This window comes from Phytophthora ramorum (assembly GCF_020800215.1).
Source record: "Phytophthora ramorum isolate Pr-102 chromosome Unknown Phyram_PR-102_s0021, whole genome shotgun sequence".
Lineage (NCBI taxonomy): Eukaryota > Oomycota > Peronosporomycetes > Peronosporales > Peronosporaceae > Phytophthora > Phytophthora ramorum.
Window position 1 is genome coordinate 781,097 of NW_027150667.1, and position 18,884 is coordinate 799,980.

The following is an 18,884-nucleotide window of genomic DNA, read 5'->3' on the forward strand; positions in this document are numbered from 1 at the left end:
GTACAGCCATCGTCCAAATGTAGTCCCGGGTAGTTGCCAGTACGCTGCTGTCATTGAAGCAAAGTAGACCCCACAAAACGCATGTAACATCACGAAGACTAGCCAGCAAAATTGTAACGCAAGTGGCGAAAACTCGCTCGTGGTACGGCCTTCAATAGTACGACTGGACACACGGTCACGATGCGGTCCTGCGGGGGCCCGGTTCTTCAGTCGAGGACAACTCAACATGGTTATACGGAGGGGAAGGTGCAATGACAGCAGAAACTATGATCAGCTCCAAGTTAAGCAGCGGACAATTTACTCATTTATAGCCCTCCGATCTGAGCTGGTGCGAGACGACAGTTTTAGTGACTCGTTCTGGTTGACAAAAGTCGGGCTGTCGATGTTAAGTGCCCAAGTAAGAGGAAGGGGCAAAGTCATTTTAATTTACTGTACTCGTCTTCAAAATCTAAAGGGTACCAGGTACTATCCACTTGCTCGCACGATACAGCGTTCTTCAGCGTCATCCAGTTATCTACAGATGCATTTAAGAGGATCGATAAGCCTACATCGCTCATCTCTAATGAGCTACTGGAAAAATTGGTTTGTTCACCTTCAAAAATGCGTTTGGTGTCCCAACAGTATGGCGTATTTCCAGCTGTAATCGGAGGATAATCGTTCGGCCCCACGACCAGTGCATCGATCCACGCCCAGAAGAACGAAATGTTTGTGTCACCAAAATTGACATCGTACAAAGCTGAAGACAATTGTGCAACCTCCTCGGGGAGTTCTGAGATCAAAGTTCCCCCGAAGCTGAGGTAGCCCACCGATTCGCTCTCGAACAGTTCCTTTGGAAGCACTGAGATCGGATTCATCGAAAGCGATAAATCGTATGGCGCAAGTCGAATAAGCGATGCAGGGACCTGGTCAAACTCGCCAGCTTCCAGATAAATACTCGCATATTGGGGCCACTTCAAATCCAGATCTTCAGGCAAGGAACGCAAATTGGTCACACAAAACTCAATATCCTCCAATGCCAGGGGGAAATCATCAGCCTGAAGACCCAAAGGAAGCTCACCATTCGTCATATTTACACGTATAAGAAATAGCGTCGTCAGTATCGGGTGATAGCTGTCGGTGATGGCAGCAGTCTCGTCCCAGCTGGTTATAGTTGAGTTGTATATTTTGAACTCCTTTAGCTGAGAAAACTCCGTCAATATTGATGGAAGTTCCAACTCAGGGCAATGGCGAATGACAATGCGCACCACTGTTGATGGGTCAAACATACGCCACTGGTCTGTAATCTCGACATTTGATCCACTAAAACCGGATTCATGGCAATTCAATTCAAGCAGGGAACAAGACGGAATCACCGATATCCAGGGGTTGACTTGCATCTTACACTGCGGCAGCTCGGTTATCGATTCTGCGTGGAGATGAAGGATCAAAATTACCAACCCCCACACAAAAAACACCACCTCTGTTATCCTCCCAACCCAGTAATGTACCGATTGAGCGTCAACACCATCGAACTTGGACATTGCTCTTTTCAGATTTGAGAAACTAGCACGAAACGGGGCTACTACCGTGGCCCGGTGACGAGCAGTGCTGCCTGTCCTTAAAGCTTTCATTGGCCTCGCACGCATCAGCTTCTTCATGTTGTTCAAGTTGCCCAGCATACTCAGGGCGAATACAAACCGCATCGCTAAATCCTCCCATGAGGTCACTAGTATCATCTGGAATTCGCTCATCGCGTGAACCCGCCATACATCTTCATACCATTTCAGAAATGGGAAGCCGTAATTCACGAAGTCAAAATCGGAGATGTAGATTGCCACCAACACCATCGGAAGACCTACTGACGAGACTAAATCGAGCACGCAGTCAAAGACGAGTGCCAACAATCTCCGCCTTGTGGCGTTCCCTTCAAAAACCGAGTGCACGAGAGCTGTGCTCCAACAGTTCAAAACCAGAAGAGCAACATACCCTCGGTTTAACTCTTTCCGTGGTAGTAGCTGACTCATTCGGTAGCCCTGGTGCGTCTGAAGTGCTGTCTCCACTATCTCTCGGCATAGCAACACGAAGTCGAAGTTTGGTCCATCAACGCCAAGAAACCCATCCCGTGTGAATACTGCTCTGTAGAACCAGTAGGCGCCATCTTTAACTGGCGATAGTAAAGGACTGTTGTCCCCTATACTGCTGAGATCAAGTGGTAATCTGAAAACGTTGTAGATAGCGAAGACAAGTTTTTTCTTGTGCAGACTCCACCCGACCATCCACACAATATAAGCTGCATGAATCACGGCAACTCCAGCGTGAACAACAGCAATTATACGATCGTACTCGGTGCCCATTCCGATATAAAGCATGGATAGCCACCGGTCTAATCGAGTACCAGGCAAATTCCAGTAACACCAACCTGCCATCGTGAAGTAGAGGAAGCACAAGATATGAAGCAGGATAAAAGTAACCCAGCTAAGCCAAAGGGCTCCATGTGAAAAATTGTCTGCCCGAAGTCGCGCAATACGCTCGTGAGCTCGGATCTGAGCAAGACCAGGAGCCTTCACGGGCCCGACCCGGTGCGGTGGCATCCTATGATGGCTGCTACCCGGGAAATTTATGACTAAGACATAATATCGTGAGCATTTTTAGCAGTGAACGGCTTCCGTCTCCGGTACTCATAACTCTATTTTTGCGGGTGTTGACATTGGTGTTTGCGTCCTTATACTATCTCTACCCGCGTTTGATTTGACTCGCACTCACACTCTTGTTCTTTAGAATCACATCCGCAGGCTTTCTGCCCTACTCGTACGTTCGCGTACAATGTATTCGCAGTATTTTGCTTGCGTTTTGGTCATGGATTAATCTGCGAGTTAAACCCACAGTGGTCTTTGCACTGTCAGCGTTGACTGTAGAATCCCATGCTGCTTGGACGTTGAACAGATTTTAAGTGGTATGTCCACTAACTTCTCAGTCGTTCAGCCTTGGCGATCGCTACTACTGATGAACCCGTCAGCGCGCCTGGGGACTACTGGGTCGAGATATTGATTGCGTTCAATCCACAACATTGACGTACAATATCGGAATAGCAGTAGCGAAGTAAAAGGAGAGAGTTACCGTTGAGATAATGAAGCAGTGCAACTTTGTGTGATATGTTAAAGTACTGTGCCTGGCTGATTTTGGTGTCGCTGCACAAGAATAGCGTGAAAGCCATTTTTAAAGTCACCAGGAGACCTTTGTAGTGGGATCGCTGAAAGACCTCGGTAGGGATGGTTCTTCCTCCGCTAGAGTCCTCGACTTCTCAAACTGAGTATCTGACCCTCTCTCGTGGTGGCTTCACGTTCTGGTGGTTGATGATTGTTTGCATCCATGTAATTACTTCCGCGTACAACGCGGGATATGCGTGGTTTTATTGGGGCTTTGACGCCACCTTTTTGAGCTACACACTGGAACCTTATAGTGTCGGAATGCCACGTGAAAGTTCTCGTACAATTTCTTACGTACACGCGGGTTTAGCTGTTGCCCATGGTTTCTATGTGTTGGCCATACCAATTGGATCAATATGGAAGCAAAGGTTTTGTTTTTCTCCATTGACGAATACGTCGAGGTCAAGCAAAAGGGTCGTACCAACAATGAATAAACTCAGAGACAACTCAGTAACGAGCAACAACGCTGATCAAGCTCAAACGACCAAGGCTGTTTTACAAGTCATTTCACGGGTGTACATGAGGCTAGTCGACCGACGTGGCCTCTTTGGCGTGAACGGAAAATACTTTCACACTATCCTGCTCTGTCGAGAATTACTAGAGACTGCGCTCCAGACAATTCAAGCAGTTCGCATGAGCAAATACCTAGCCCACATGCGGCTCAATCACTTTTACGTGGGGTTGCTTGTTGCCAATTGCTGGTCCTCAGTAATAATTTACTCCCGGTGGTTTTGGAAGGATGAAGCACATCGTCGCTTTGCATTGGTTGTTTCGGACTGTGCTTTGGACTTAATGTCGACTGTGGGAGTATCGGCCATGATTGTTTGGAGCTACGTGGATCAATATAACGTTGGCATCGCGGGATTCAACTTAGAAGTGCTTGGCAATGATGATTGGGTTGCTCAAATGCTGAATGAAGCGCAGATGGTATTGGTAACGTCGTGGTCAGATCTAACGATGCGTGTCATTTTCTCGTTGGGACTTATAATCACTTCGACAAGTATGCAAGAATTGCTACACTGTGCTCCCAGAAGAGATAACCGAACTTCCCACGAACAGGGCATCGCCCTGAACACCAACCAAGTGGGACAACCTGTTTTGGCAGCTCCTATACCTGATTGCAAGTCAAGCGATGCTTCGTCCGAGGGCAGTTCACGGTGGGCACAACACACTTCCTCTTATGCTGTCGAGCAAATTCGAGCTAAACGTTGGTCTCATCATGGAGTTCATATCGGCTTTACGATGTGGGGCTTCGTGGTTTTAGCTATGCATATGCATGCCTCGCTTCAAACGCCGCTGATAGAATGCATGCCAAAGGTACGCCCGATGGCTGGTGTCCTACCTTCTTGCTTCTTTGTCAACTTTAATTGCCACAATATCGGAATTGCTGGAGCCAGCCAAGACGTCCAGACCGAATGGAACAGATTTGACCGCAACACAGCAGTGAAGCTTCGTTTTTTGCATTGCCCATACTTGGAGATCCCGGATAACTTAGCCGATTTCACCCGGCTACAAGAAATCCAGGTATACAACTCCACAATAAACGAGTGGGGGGTAAATGCTGCCGTGACAAATACGCAGCACCCTGAGCTGAAGATAATATCCATGGTCCGTGTCGATATGACGGATGGTCTCCTCCCGCTTGGCCTTCAGTCAACTGATTTCCCAGTTCAGCTTGTAGAAATGTACTTTTGCGAGACAAACCTACTTGAGTTACCTGAAGATCTGGACACAAAGTGGCATGTTGGCTCGAATATCTACATGGAAAACAGCTTGCTAACTTCTGTACCGCCAACAATTATCCGATTGCAGCCGTACTACCTCGTGCTGGCCGGTAATCCAATCACTGACATTCCACCCGAGCTGTTCGAGACAAGTGGGATGTTGTATCTCGTCCTCGGACGCACCAACATCACTGTCTTACCACGAACTGTGACGCACCCAACGGTTGACGCGTTCTATATCGATGTGAGAGACACGGAAGTCTCTTTCTTTTGGTCCTGGATGGACCCGCTCGTCGAAATGATGCCGGAGTACTCACCCGTGATACTCGCGAGTGGTTCCCCGTACTGCTCCGACCTCGAAAACGTCATGAATGGAGTCTCCAATTCTTTCAGCGCACCATTTCAATATGACCACTCGTCGTTACTAATGAACGCGTCCGAGCAGAACTGGGCATTCCTTAATCTGGCAGTGGATTGTTCTCCTCCACTATCACCCACGGCATTCCCCCTTGAGTATTGGGATACAGCGTACAGCCTTAAAAATCCTCAAGAGTCCACGTAACTTGCAATTTATTTTCTCTTGGGTTCAGTATGCTTGTCATAAAATACAGTCTTCTTATCCGTTTTAAATATATAGCTGTTTTCTATGGACGTACTGCTGGCCGTGCAGCAGGAGCTCTCGCGCGTGCTGGACGACGCATCTCTCCATTCTGAGGGCCCCCTCTCTTGCTCTCCAACCGCCATGACCCCCGTCCTAATCCGTATCGAGCAGCTACTGGACGAAATCCGCGTCTGCACTCGCTCCATCGTGGCCAGCGCCTCGCAGAAAATAAGAGCTGAGAAGAAACGTACACAACCCATAGAAAGAGAAGACTTCCGCCTCAAATTGGAGTCTGGAGATGTTGTGGACTACGACTCGGAAACAGAAACAGAAGATGAAGGAAAAGAAGAAGAAAAAGGAGAAGAACCGGTTGACACAGTCGGAGTGAAGCGATCACGGGACGCTGAAGACGGAGACATTCAAGAGGAGCCGAAACTTAAACGCTCTATGGGCGGAAAAGTGGCTCTTGATAACAAATCTCTTTGCAAGCTTGTTAGGCTGTACGTTCAGTCGGCCGAGGAATGTTGCGTGTTGAAGAAGGGAGAACGTTTACCTATTGTGAAGAAAGCTATGAACAAGGTGGCTAAATCGACCACGACAAGTATGAACACGATGCTTGAGTTTATCCGTGATGGAGGCGTCCCTAGTGAGGATGCAGCGACAGACTTCCGCGACGCGACTATCTTGCTGCCGTCGATCATTGCACGCTGTCGAAACGAGAGGAAAATTACCAACAAGTGGATTACAGCTACGACCAAGAATATCGCTGAGATAACTGCATTAGCGAGAGAAAATGCTTGCCTGCCGACTTGCCTTTCGGATCAACAGCTAGTGGAAACTCAGTTTGCGATCACCAAGGTATGGAACGACCCTGGCCCGGAGCTGCTTCGCAAAATGGAAATATTCATTGATTGTATGAGTAAACCCGACGCATTAAACCCAGAATGCATGGGGAAGCCCCTGGGAAAGCTAGCCAGTTTGTTTCGCAACGATGTTAAAGCGTGCAAGCCAGCCAGTAAATCCTCGCGGACAGAAAAAGATTGGACTCGCTTTGCTACAATCGGAGAGGTTCTGGCGGATTGGATACGGCAGTCTGAGAGAGCGACGAGATCACCGATGCTGCGACCGCACCTGTTGGGATTTGATCGACAGCTTCAAGGCTTCGCGAAATGTCACCCTGGGCGAGTGCCAGCCTCTCTATTGGAGTACGTGATTTTTCCTTTTCCAATCGTTCTTTTGTTGCCTGACCTCTTCCACGCGCTGCTGTAACATTAGGTCCTCAGCTGTGCTCGTTGGGTTTGTAGCTCAAAAAGGTTCCGAGACAAACACGAAACAGCAACAGTAAAAGGGTAACATAAGTGTGTGCTTATGCCTGGGACTAGAGCCAATTGTGACTGTAAAGTTGGTGCTGTTAGTACATTCTTTTTGAGCGTGTTCTGATCACGAGCGATTTTAAAGTGTAGTGTATTCGTACCCTGAAGGTCTTTCAACTCTGCGATTTGCGGAAGGAAGAACCACATTTTGTATTTTCGTAGAAAAGTAGGTGAACATTATCCAAAGCGTTTCGTTGCTCGACTTTCGTGCTGAACGATTCCGTCCACCGAGAGACTTCAGCTCGTTATTGTAGTGCTACCAGCACCAATAATGTTCTGTATGTTGTGTTCGCCGCACCCACAACCTCGTGCAATTGCGTAAAAAGATATCACGAAGGGAGGCCGTTGCGTGTGTCTTCTGCAGTAAGAGCAAGCAGTGGTCCAGTTACACCAATGACCGAACTGCAATCCACCCACGACAAGATTAAACCGCCAGGACTAGCATTGGCTGGATTCATGAGGTCTACGATATTGGGCTCCAAACGGATCCACCTTCAATCTTCTCCAAACCGGTATAGTAAACGGACTCCAGCCATAATCGGAGGAGGCATTCAGCGTGCACTTTCATGACCCAGGAAGGGCTTATCCACGGCCAGAAGTACGACACATCCGTCCCAGGTAGGTGGTAGATGGTGGTGAGTGTGAGGTAAGTTTCGACAATTTTTGAGGGAGCTCGATAACGGGAGTAAACCCGAGACTCGGATCCGTCATTCCTTCGACCTCGAAACCCTCTGGTTGATGCTGATTGATAGAATTACTTACCGAAGACAAATAGACCGGGGTCATGCGTACAGGGGCTGCTGGTACCGATCGGAGTTGACTACATTCAATGAAACCCATAGAACCGAGGTGCCACTTAGAGTCAAGGACGTCAGGAATCTCGCGTAAGTTGGCAACACACAATTCAAAGTCGAAAAGACCGACGGGACTATCGCTCGACTGGAATCCGGCTGGTAGCAATCCGTCAGTCATGCCAATATGAGCGCAAGGAATGCTGAGTAGTTTGTGTTCGTCATAGCAGCCGATTCTCTCTATTTAACAATCGTTGAATTATAAATCTTGATGCTGAGGAGCTCGATAAAAATGTCAGGCACGTCCAGTAAAGGGCAATGCTAAATGAGCATAATTACAAGAGTTGGCCAGTCAAATTCATGTAGATTTGTCGAGTTGAAGTCGATGACAATCAAAGCACAACAGGGGACAGGACAGTCTTGAGACAACCTATGGGCGAGCTTGCAGCGTGCACTGTGGCAGCCTCGGTTGCAGAGAAGCTTGGATATAAAATCCTAGTACCAGTTGCACCCAAGCGAAAAAGAGCACGTGGTCACCACCGGACGACTGCGATGAATCCACTCCATTGTTGCGGCTGAGCTTCCACGCCCCACGGGTATGTAATGGTCAGGAACTTTGTGACTCAACGAGTCATTGAGTTGGAACGAAGATAGACCGAATCACGTTTTGTCCGATATATCGCTAGCCGAGACTCTCGTGGCGAATGGTTCGTTTTAGCTTTGGGATGAAAGGTTTTCGCAACCGAGAACCTAAAACGCGGCACTTCACCCGATAAGAAACAAGTCGAAGCTCCTTGTTCGGCGATTTCAGAACACATATAGCGGTCCGCGATAGCTTGGGCTGCTCAAGTCACAAGCTCAAAATTGACCCATCAAGTAAAAATAGGTCAATATTAATACTGCGTGCGCTGTTTCTGTTAAACTATTTTGTTATTCCTGAAACCCCTGTCCACAACCTGCAGCTCCACTCTGCAAACAGCTCTGCGTCCTCTGAACGTTTACTTGGATTGCTTTGTAAGTGCGTCATGAACGCACACAAAACTGAAGACATTCTCATCGTATCGTGGTATGTCTTTGGAATTTGGTGGCTGGTGTTTCTCGCTGTGCATTTAGTTACCTGCTGCTACAACGCTGCGTTTGCCATCATCTATTGGCGTTTGGAAGAAACGATGCTGTGTCGCTATCTAGTATTTTATCACGTTGGAATGCCTCCTGACAATTATGCGACCATCGCTGTGGCTCATATGATGATGTCTACAGTCCACGGGCTCTGCATCGTTTCTATGATTGGGAGCTCCTTGTGGTTTCGGACACTTACATTCACGCCATGGGGTGGGTCCAGCACCGTGCGTGAGGGTGCACGTACTGCATCTGACCTCAGTCGAAGGAACTCCACAGGTTCGAGAAGCTCCAGTCGTGTGAATTTAGCTCTACGTACCAGTGTCACCAAACTTACTTTGTCACTGACCAACCGGTACGGACTGCTAGGGGTTAACGGACAGTATTTTCACGTCCTCTTGATCTCCCGGGAGCTTGTCGAGACAACGCTTCAAACCATCCAAGCATATCGCATGAGCTTCCTACTTCCAAGCATGCTGCTCAACAGATTTTACGTGGTGGGTCTTATACTCAACTGTTGGTCATCAGCAATTATCCACGTCCTGCCTTTCCGAGGTAATGAAGCTCGCAAGAGGTTTGCAAGTCTGGCATGTGATTGCGCGCTGGATCTGATGTCCTGCATGGGCGTGACAGGTATCGTGGTGCTGAGCTATGTGAGCCAGTACGATCCAAAGATTACGGATTTTGGTATAAACCCGTGGTACAACGATGTGTGGGCTGCTCGAGCGCTGAATGAGTTTCAGATGGTGGCTGTTGTATCGTGGTCAGACCTGGTAAGCCGCGTCATTTTTTCACTCGGTTTACTAGTGACAACGACGAACCTAAAAGAGCTGTTGTATCGATCTTCCTGGGGTGATAGTCGAGTTGTTGTATCTAATTCGACGTTAATTGTTACCAAAAAGGTGAAAGTGAAACAGATCACGGGTGGCATTGGAGTCCAACCTTCCAAGCCCATGCAAGGTGGGATTTCTGGGAAAGTAAAAGGACTCGTGCCCGGTAGCTCTGGCAATGCATTTGCTGAGGGTCGTTGGAGCCAAGTATGTCTGACGATGTGGGTGCGGCGCATAGCACATGCCGTGCTGCATGGAGTGCATATGGTATTTTTCATTTGGGGGCTGCTAGTGCTAGGATTTCACATTCAAGCTTCTATTTCAGCATCTTTGCCACAGTGCACACTTCAAGTTCGTCCGTGGGCGGTGTCAAGGCCGTCATGCTTCCTCGTCTGTCTGGATTGCAACCACCTCGGTATATCGGGTGGACTTGACGAAATTGATGAAAACTGGCGCGAGTTTGACGGATCAACTGTGGTAATGATGCTGATCAAGCATTGCCCATTGCTCGACGTACCGGATATTTTCAAAGAGTTCCACCGACTTATCAGCGTCAAGATCTATAATACTACCATTGTCGATTGGAGAGCTTCGGCTGCGATTACAAATACGCACCACCCAGCGTTTCTTTCGCTGATGATGGTTCGTGTGAATATGACCGACGGATTGCTCCCTGCCGGATTCTTATCAAGTGATACGCCCCTTAATCTGTACGACTTCGAGTTCTGCGTTACGAATCTACGTGAGGTGCCGGATGATCTTGATACGAAGTGGCTGCTGGGGTCATACGTTATTATCGAGTATAGTCAACTGCAAACGGTACCGGCTTCAGTGATGCGTATCGCACCAGGCTACTTATCCCTCATAGGCAATCCTATCAGCGAGCTGCCGCCTGAAGTGTTCGAGATTGAAGGTTTGACCGACTTGGGTATTGGTTTCACTAAAATCCACGAACTCCCGTGGAACGTCACGCAGCTCTCCTCAACCCTCACCTCTATCTACATTCCCGGCACAGATGTTTCATACTTCTGGCCGTGGACGGATGATCTCTTTGGGCGTCAGAGCGCTCGCTGGGTATCTAGGCCAATTCTTGCTGGTGGTTCTGCCTATTGTAAAGACCTGGAAAAGATTGCCAACGGGTTGGCAGACACTTTCAGCGCTCCGTCGTCGACAAGATATTCAGTGAATCTCATGGATCCAGCCAAAGCCAATCCTGGTGGTTTGATATCGTCCTGGGTGGACTGTAGCATCTCGGTCAGCGGGATTTCTGGTCCACTCTACCCGTTAGTCGCGGAGGACGAGCACAATGCTATCAATTTGTAATGGTGAATTTTACAGTTGTCAGAGTATGTATTCTTTGATCCTGATCAGTCGTAATTTCCACGTGAGACCAATGTCGGTAGAGTCACCAGGCTCAATTCTACCTCTTCCAATGGATTGAACTAATCACAACAATGGCAGCAACGATACAGGATAGTTCGCTCATAATTCAATCGAAAGGCATACGCTTTCTAATTCGTAATAGTTGTGCGATTGGCGTTTCCAGCAAAGTTCTAGCAGACTATTAGCTACAAATATGCAGTTCATTAGTGGGTCTTGGATGCTCAGAGGAACCCTCCCATGAGGCTGTGGTGACAATCTCAGTTAAACTCCTTAGCTTTCGATTGCTTTCAAGATTAGTCTTCTTAATAAAACATGAAAGCCTATTGCGGCAAGACGCCAAGAACATGTATCACCATATCTTGGGCTGGAGCATTTTATGAGATTCTTACTCCTCGAATATACATCTCCAGAGCACCGATAAGCCTGGCAATACTTCAGTATCCTGCTTACCATAGTCACACATGAAACTATGTGATTATATAACCACCTACTACAGGCAACATACCTCTGTCTATGGTAGCCTTGCATATTGTTGTGGATTAGTTCCCCTTGCCGCTGCAAGAAGGATCAAGTTTGAGGGAGTTTCTTGGGCTGAGTAGGCGTTTGAGGTTCTGTATTGAATGATAGAGCATCTATACTGTTGCCGGTAGCTTTGCATGCTTCTTCGTGCTAGCCTTTCCCCTAGGCGATATTCCTTCTGACCCGTCCTCTAGATTCTTCGTCATTCTTTCTACCGAAAACTCGGACATAAGGAGCTCCGCTTCAGTCGACACGCGCTTCATTTGGGCACGCTTGTGAGCGTTGTTACTCTTGAGGTACGCGTGGTGAGGCGCCAAGGGATGCTGAAAGTCCATGGGTACTGCACCTACTTGTCCAAAAAACAAAACGGCACGACATTTTCGACGATTTCAGTGCAAGAAACGGCTTCAACACCCTCAGACAGCCATGGATCGCGGGAATGCTTTCTATAGCCGATGATCCAACAAACAAACTAAGTTCCTGGCATCCCGCCCACCTTTTTCTGCTGAACGTCCTTATGTCAACCCGGGTGAAAGTCCAGACCGATTTTTGTGTTCGTGCTAACATGTAACGTGCAAGTCCACGGAAGAGTCTCTCAACTCCAGATGGGTACGAGTTGCAACTGCTTCAAGCGTGGGTAGCCATGCTACATCCATGTGACGTTCGTTAGCTGGTCTCTAGAGACTCATGCGGAAGGTGAACTTCGACCATTCTCCGATTCTCCGCCTCGGGCATCCATCGGTTGTCTCTAAATCGTCTTCATGCGCCTCCCAAGCATCAGTTGTTGGGTCGGTGCTTTGCTGGCGTTTGATATCGCCAAAGCTCAAACCTACGATGCTATCGTCGTAGGTAGTGGACCAGGTGGGCTTGTCGCTGCTGAGTACCTCTCGCGCGACTCAAGTGTCTCTGTCCTGATCCTCGAAGCTGGCCCCAAGTCTCTCGCAGCAACCGGTGGCACCGACACACCTGACTACGCTCAAGGGCGCGGCCTCACGAAGTTCGACATTCCCGGAGAGTACGATAACACCATCTACAATTCCGTCAATGAGCAGTACCGAGTGGACTGGATCAGTGACAGCTACATGTGGCTCGGCAAACTTGTGGGTGGCTGTTCATCAATCAACGCAGCGCTCTACTTCCGCCCGCCAGACTCGTACGTCACCAACATGCAGTGGCCCTTCTCAGCGACTCAAATGGTGGCCAAGATGGACGAGAACGAGAAACTCCACGGCCATACCGACAAACCGTCTACTGATGGTATATGGTACACTCAAGAAGGTTATTCAATCGTGTCGAAGGCTTTACTGGCGAAGGGCTACACTGAGCGTACCATAAACGACGCTGCAGCTCGCAACAGCAAGAGCAAAACATTTGGACATGCACCATTCACCTTCAAGAACGGTAAGCGAGATACTCCTGCTGCGGCTTTCTGGGGACCCATGAGTACTCGAAGCAATGTGAAACTCCTTACTGGAGCGAAGGTTGACTACATTATCCGAGCCTCGGGGGGTAAAGCTACGGGTGTGGTCTACAATGGTGGAACTCAAGCACTTCTGTCCTCGCGAGGCGCTGTACTTATGGCTGCGGGTGCGTTGAGTACGCCGAAGGTGCTGATTCAGAGTGGCATTGGCCCTAGTTCTCAGCTGGGCCTCCTCAATGGACGCAATGGGTTCGCTGGTGTCTCTCAGGCTGCTGGGTGGGTCACGAATGCTAACGTCGGGAGGAATTTGTTCGACACCAACGTGGTGTTTGCCTCTTTCTCGCACCCTCAAATGAGTTCTTTCCTGTACAAGAACAAACCGAGCTGGGCAGTCAACCAGTACATGAATCAGGGCTTCACCGGGCCCTGGACGAGCTCCGGCCCAACACTAATCAGCTATGAAAACTACGACGTTCAAGGTCGCAGCTACCAGTTTCAGTCGACGACCCTCACCACTGGATTTGGTGAATTCTACGGCCGCACCAACGCGTTTACGCTGGCCCTGTACGTGAACAACCCAGAGTCTAGGGCGATCTCGGGCTTTGATGGCAATGGCAACTGGAAAGCGTTCAACGAAGGCACCCCATACTTTGGCACGAGTCGCGACCTAGCAGCCTTGCAGTCATATGCCCAGCGTACTGTCAGTGCAATGGTAGCTCAAGGTGCCACATTCCTCTCCGCTGGATCCGATGACACTTCAGTAGCGAACTGGGTAGCTGCCAACAAAGGGTTCATCACGCACCACTTTGGTGGTAGCTGCTACTCGTCAAGCAACGCCGCTGATGCCAATCGCTGCGCGGACGAAAAGATGCGCGTCATCGGAACGACCAACGTGTTTGTCGCCGACGGGAGTGCTATGCGGGATGGAACAGTCAATCCCTACGGCTTCATCATGTACGTTGGGCGTGAAGCGGCTGATCAAGTGAAGACGTATATTGCTGCGAACACTGGCGGTTCCGGTACAACCTGCCCTGCGCTGGAAAATGATGTAGACTATATCGGCAGCGACTTGACCAGCAAGCTGAGCGGGACAGCCGGTGGATGCTGCGCTATCTGTGCTGCCACCAGCGGCTGCAAGGCGTTTACTTGGACCAATTTCAACTCGGGCACATGCTGGCTCAAAACTGGCAGAGGAAGCACGCAAATCAAAAGTGGGGCGATATCATCACTGGTTGGAACTGGGTCAACATCTTCCTGCTCTACGATCGAAGAAAACATTGACTACGCTGGGAACGACGTGGGTAGCGTATTCAGCAGTACAGCAGAAGGGTGCTGCGCAATTTGCAAGGGCAGAGCAGGGTGCTCAGCGTACACATGGACCAACTACAACACCGGTACTTGTTGGCTAAAGAGCGCTAAGGGGTCCACGTCAACGAAACTCGGCGCACGATCTGCTCAACTCAGTTCCTCCTCCTCGGCATGCACCCTTTTGAACAATGTCGACTTCAATGGGAATGATCTTTCCAATGTCCTTAGTGGAACGGCAGCTAGCTGCTGTGATATATGTCGTGGCAAGTCAGGGTGCAAAGTCTTTACGTGGACCAACTACAATGGTGGTACGTGCTGGCTCAAGTCTGCACAAGCAGCGAGCAACTCGGTCTCCGGTGCTGTGTCTGGCGTCATTTGAAAGGTTCGGTCAAGACATCGTACTAGGATCAATCAAAAAAGGGAAGATAACTGGCCAAATGATATTTTTTCGATAAGTTGATCCACCCGTGAAGACGATCGACCCAGTGAAATAAAGGTATGAAAGATAGAGAGGGGAAAAGACTTACGATGTCCAGTGGAAACTCGGGAATTTACGTGCTTTTAAAGCTCTGATACGGCATGATGTTACCTGCAAACTCTACAGGGAGCTGTGCTCCAGTAGTGTCAAACAAAGTCGAGATCATCGGGTAAATCACGTAACTTGGAGTACCAAAAGAGTGAACCACAATCTGCAAAACTCCACGGCGCAATGTGGTTGACGCTGACAACGGCTTCACCACTCCTTACACCACTACGACTAGCGCGCTATTCGCGTCCTCAAGAGCGATGGGATAAAACGGTATCCCATACTCTCCCTCGCAGTTCACTGTGTGTAGAATCACAGCTTGGTTTGCCTCAGACGGATCCATTAACGTCGTCGAGTACTCGGACGATGGCAACACACTAAATCTTTCAGCTTTTCCACTCGTGATCGATTCAAGTTCAGCGCAGTAAGTTGACCCACCCATGAGCAACGGACGTGGCATTTCGAGTTTCCTTTCGACGAGCGGATCGATCCATGGCCAGAAGAAGGACACATTGGTATTGGTGATGTAGATGAAAGACAGTACTGGGGACAGTTTGGTGACATTTTGAGGCAGCTCGTTGATTTGTGTGCTGCCAATACCCAGGTACAGCATATCTGGGATCTCAAAGATTTCAGGAGGAAGTTCAGTAATGGGGTTGCCTGTCAATGCCAAATAGTACGGATCCAATCTAGTCAAAGGCGGTGGCACGCTTGTTAACTCGCTATACTCGATGTATATCATCGTTCCAATTAGCCATTTTGAGTCCAGGTCTTCCGGTAGCTCACGCAAATTTGAATGGCAGATCTCGATGTCGTACAGCATTGACGGGAAGTCAGCGGACTGGAGACCTGCAGGTAGCAGGCCGTTGGTCATGTTGACTCTGACTAAAAAGAGCCAACCAATGCTAGGATGGTTCGTATTTGAGATCGCCGCATCAGCCCCCCAAATATTGATGCTGGAGTTGTAAACCTTGATACCACTCACATGGTGGAATTCAGCAATCATGTCGGGAATTTCTAGTTCAGTACAGTGACGGATGACCAACGTAACAACAGAGGATCTGTCAAACTCACTCCACTTTGCTTTGACTTCACCCATGTTGCCAGTAATACCAAGGCGATAACAATCGAGAACGGCTAAATAACACGCTGGCTCAGAAATTGCCCAGGGGTGGACTTGCAAGGTGCATTGTGGAAGTTCATACTGCAATGATGCTTGGATGTGCAGCGCAAGCACCACAATCCCCCAAAAGCCGAAGATGAAGTGTACTAAGTGAAGCAGGATGCGCCCGCAACGTGTGCGCACGCCTGCATCAGCATAATTACCACCGCCAACCTTGATTGGTCTCTGGGGGGCTACAACAATTCCATCGAGCGTTGGGCCTCCCGCGTCAGGAGGATTTTTTTTGCGGGTTGGTTTGTCACGAACTCTAACACTGTCTGCAGCAAATACAATTCGCCTTTTGCTCCCGGTAGGAGCTCTTCGTAGCAGCTCCTTTAAGCTTGTCGTCGTGGATATGAGCCCAAAGGAGAACACGGTTCGGCTCATCAAATCTGACCAGGAAGTCACCAAGACCATTTGGAATTCGTTGAGCACATGCGCAGACCACTCCTCATCGTACCATCTTTCCATGTCGAAACCAGTAATCCGAGCGTTGTATTGACCTGCGTAACTCAGCACGACGATCAATGGCACACCGATGCAGGAAACCAGATCCAAGATGCAGTCGCACAGCAGACATGCAAAACGTCTGCGAGCCTCATTTCGTTTGAAAAGCAGCGAGTAAACAAAAACTGAAGACCAGCAATTCAGAACGAGCAAACCTAGATAAAATCGATTGAGCAGCATCCGTGGAAGGTACCAGCTCATTCGATAAGCCTGCACTGTCTGAAGCGCTGTTTCCACGAGTTCACGGGCAATTAGGATGGCGTGGAAGTTGCCTCCGTTTACGCCGAGGAGACCCTTACGCCCCCAAACTTTTGAATAGACCCGCTCAGTGTGGAATTTGGCAGACATCAATCGAGAGGCCGTGTTGTCGACCTGGGCTGCTTTTATGGCTGAGCCTCTCCTGCTAGTCTTCGAAGTGCAGCTGCTATCTCCTTCACGCCATGGCGAGAATGCAAGTTCACGGTGCCAAAGTGACCCCCCTATCATTAGAAGCACACACATTCCATGCATCGCAGCCATGACAGCATTCACATTTGCGATGACATGGTGGTCCTTCGCCACCATTCCGATATCGAAATACTCGAATGTTTGGTACATGTAGGTCTTGTGCAACTCGTAGTAAAACATAGCATACGCAGTGTTGTACGCAAACGTCACCAAGTGTACCACGAGGATGGTAAACCACCACAGTGCGAAACTCCATGGCGCGAGATCGACATACTGTGAAGATGATGATAAAGACTTCACTTTTCCCGCCATGGTGCTCGTCGTTAAACTTGTGTTGAGAACACTGAAGGAAGAATGAAAACGTTTCCAACGCATGTCGTGGTCCCGTCTAAAAGTAGGCTTCGAGGAAAGGGAATTATAGCGTCGCGATCTGTGCTTGTTCAGGAATTCACTGGCAAAACCGAAATCTGATGATATCTCGATTTCATTGTATCGGTGGCAACAACGAGGAACTTCTTTTGGATCTCTGACTTCAAGGCTGCTCGCTTATATGTGTCTGTCGTCCCCACCACGCTTTCATCAATGTAGTGCACCATCGAGTCACCATTTAACTCAGAACAACGTTACCTGCTCTTGCAGCAATCGGCTCTACTTTCTCTTCTTGCCCTTTGCTTTCTGCCCAGCTCGTTGTTGCTGCCTACTGGAACGTAGCCGCATTCCCGCATTCCTGTAATCATTCGTACCAACGTTAATAATGCCTGCAGGAGACAGTCGAACAGAAACATACCACAACTTACTTCAGAAAAATCGACGGCACCCGACCAGGGAATTCCTTTTGAAACTTCTGCGCTGCTCGAAACATGGGCTTCAGAACCTTCGGAGGCTGCGCAGTCATGGCTGTACGCCCAATCCAATCCCCGAGCGTCTCTGTAATCTCCGTAAAGATCGCCCAACGCTCCTCAGATCTTGGAGGCAGCCCAAACTTCTGGTAGGCCTGGTACATGTTCATTTCTTGGTGCAGGTCACAGATCAACTTCTTCATGGGGCCTTCGACGCGGTCTCCACTCAATCCTCGCTTCGGTATGCTCTCCACATACTTGTGCATCTTGGTCAGCCTGCTATCTGCATTGTCTTCTGCGTACTTCCCCAGCTTGAGTTGAGCAGACCGCACTTCCGCTCCAGAGAGTGCACTGGGAGTCCCGTCAATCTCGTCTGCTAGCCGCAGCAGCGTCTCTACTTGGTCCATAACCTGAGTCAACGCCTTTGCCTGGATACGCCCAACAGCACGTTCATCACTTGCAATGTGAGCTAACTTGGTCAATGTATCTCGGTACAAACAGGCAGAGGCGTCGTCCACAAATTCTCGTCTCTTGAGTATCAAAAGGACGTTGGCGGAGGTCTTCCGACAATTCCCAAAAGCGATTGGGATCTTGACGAGACTCTTTCCTGTCTCTATAGCTGCTGCAGCTTCCTCCGTAGCGTTCTCAAAGCGCTGCAAGGACGCAGCCAACTCCTCATTGGTCACAGGTTCGGGCTGTGACTTGAACAGCTTCTCCTGCTTGGGTTGCGCCTCCTGCTGGGCGTAATTTATCAGCGAAGGGTCCATTGAGTCGTCCTCCGTCTCCGTTTCTGTGTCGTCCATATGTGGGCCTTGAATCGCCGCGTCTAGAGCTTCGACAGTGACGGAGACGCGTTTGTGTCTCGTTTGAGTCAAGGCGCTCGCTACTACGGACTGTAAGTGCGTCTGTAGGCGCTCAATTTCACCCGCGAGACTCTGGATATGATCCATGGCGTCTTGGGAACACGGTACAGAACCATCGAGAGCGGATGTTGCTTGGAGATGGCGCTGCGCAGCGTCCACTGCCAGTGACAGATGCTGCTCAATATCTCGAAGCGTGGCCAACGACATGAAAATAGTCCAGTTTGTGTGATTGGGAAATAGCGGACCAAAAATTTCAACTATCTGAACTATTGGACTATTTCTGGGTT

The 18,884-nt window shown here is 49.1% G+C and overlaps 3 protein-coding genes across 3 annotated transcripts; 2 read left to right on the top strand and 1 right to left on the bottom strand.

Moving 5' to 3' along the window:
* Nucleotides 1-5,651: 5,651 nt before the first annotated feature.
* Nucleotides 5,652-6,855, top strand: KRP23_14576 (uncharacterized protein; the record flags this gene model as incomplete). Its single annotated transcript, XM_067885414.1, has 2 exons — nucleotides 5,652-6,715; nucleotides 6,786-6,855. 2 exons carry the CDS (start codon nucleotides 5,652-5,654, stop codon nucleotides 6,853-6,855), a joined length of 1,134 nt encoding a protein of 377 aa, XP_067737591.1.
* Nucleotides 6,856-12,286: 5,431 nt separating this feature from the next.
* Nucleotides 12,287-14,972, top strand: KRP23_14577 (Cellobiose dehydrogenase; the record flags this gene model as incomplete). Its single annotated transcript, XM_067885415.1, has 2 exons — nucleotides 12,287-13,899; nucleotides 14,858-14,972. 2 exons carry the CDS (start codon nucleotides 12,287-12,289, stop codon nucleotides 14,970-14,972), a joined length of 1,728 nt encoding a protein of 575 aa, XP_067737592.1.
* A 2,571-nt stretch (nucleotides 14,973-17,543) lies between these two features.
* Nucleotides 17,544-18,684, bottom strand: KRP23_14578 (uncharacterized protein; the record flags this gene model as incomplete). Its single annotated transcript, XM_067885416.1, has 2 exons — nucleotides 17,544-17,622; nucleotides 17,693-18,684. 2 exons carry the CDS (start codon nucleotides 18,682-18,684, stop codon nucleotides 17,544-17,546), a joined length of 1,071 nt encoding a protein of 356 aa, XP_067737593.1.
* Between the last annotated feature and the right edge of the window lie 200 nt (nucleotides 18,685-18,884).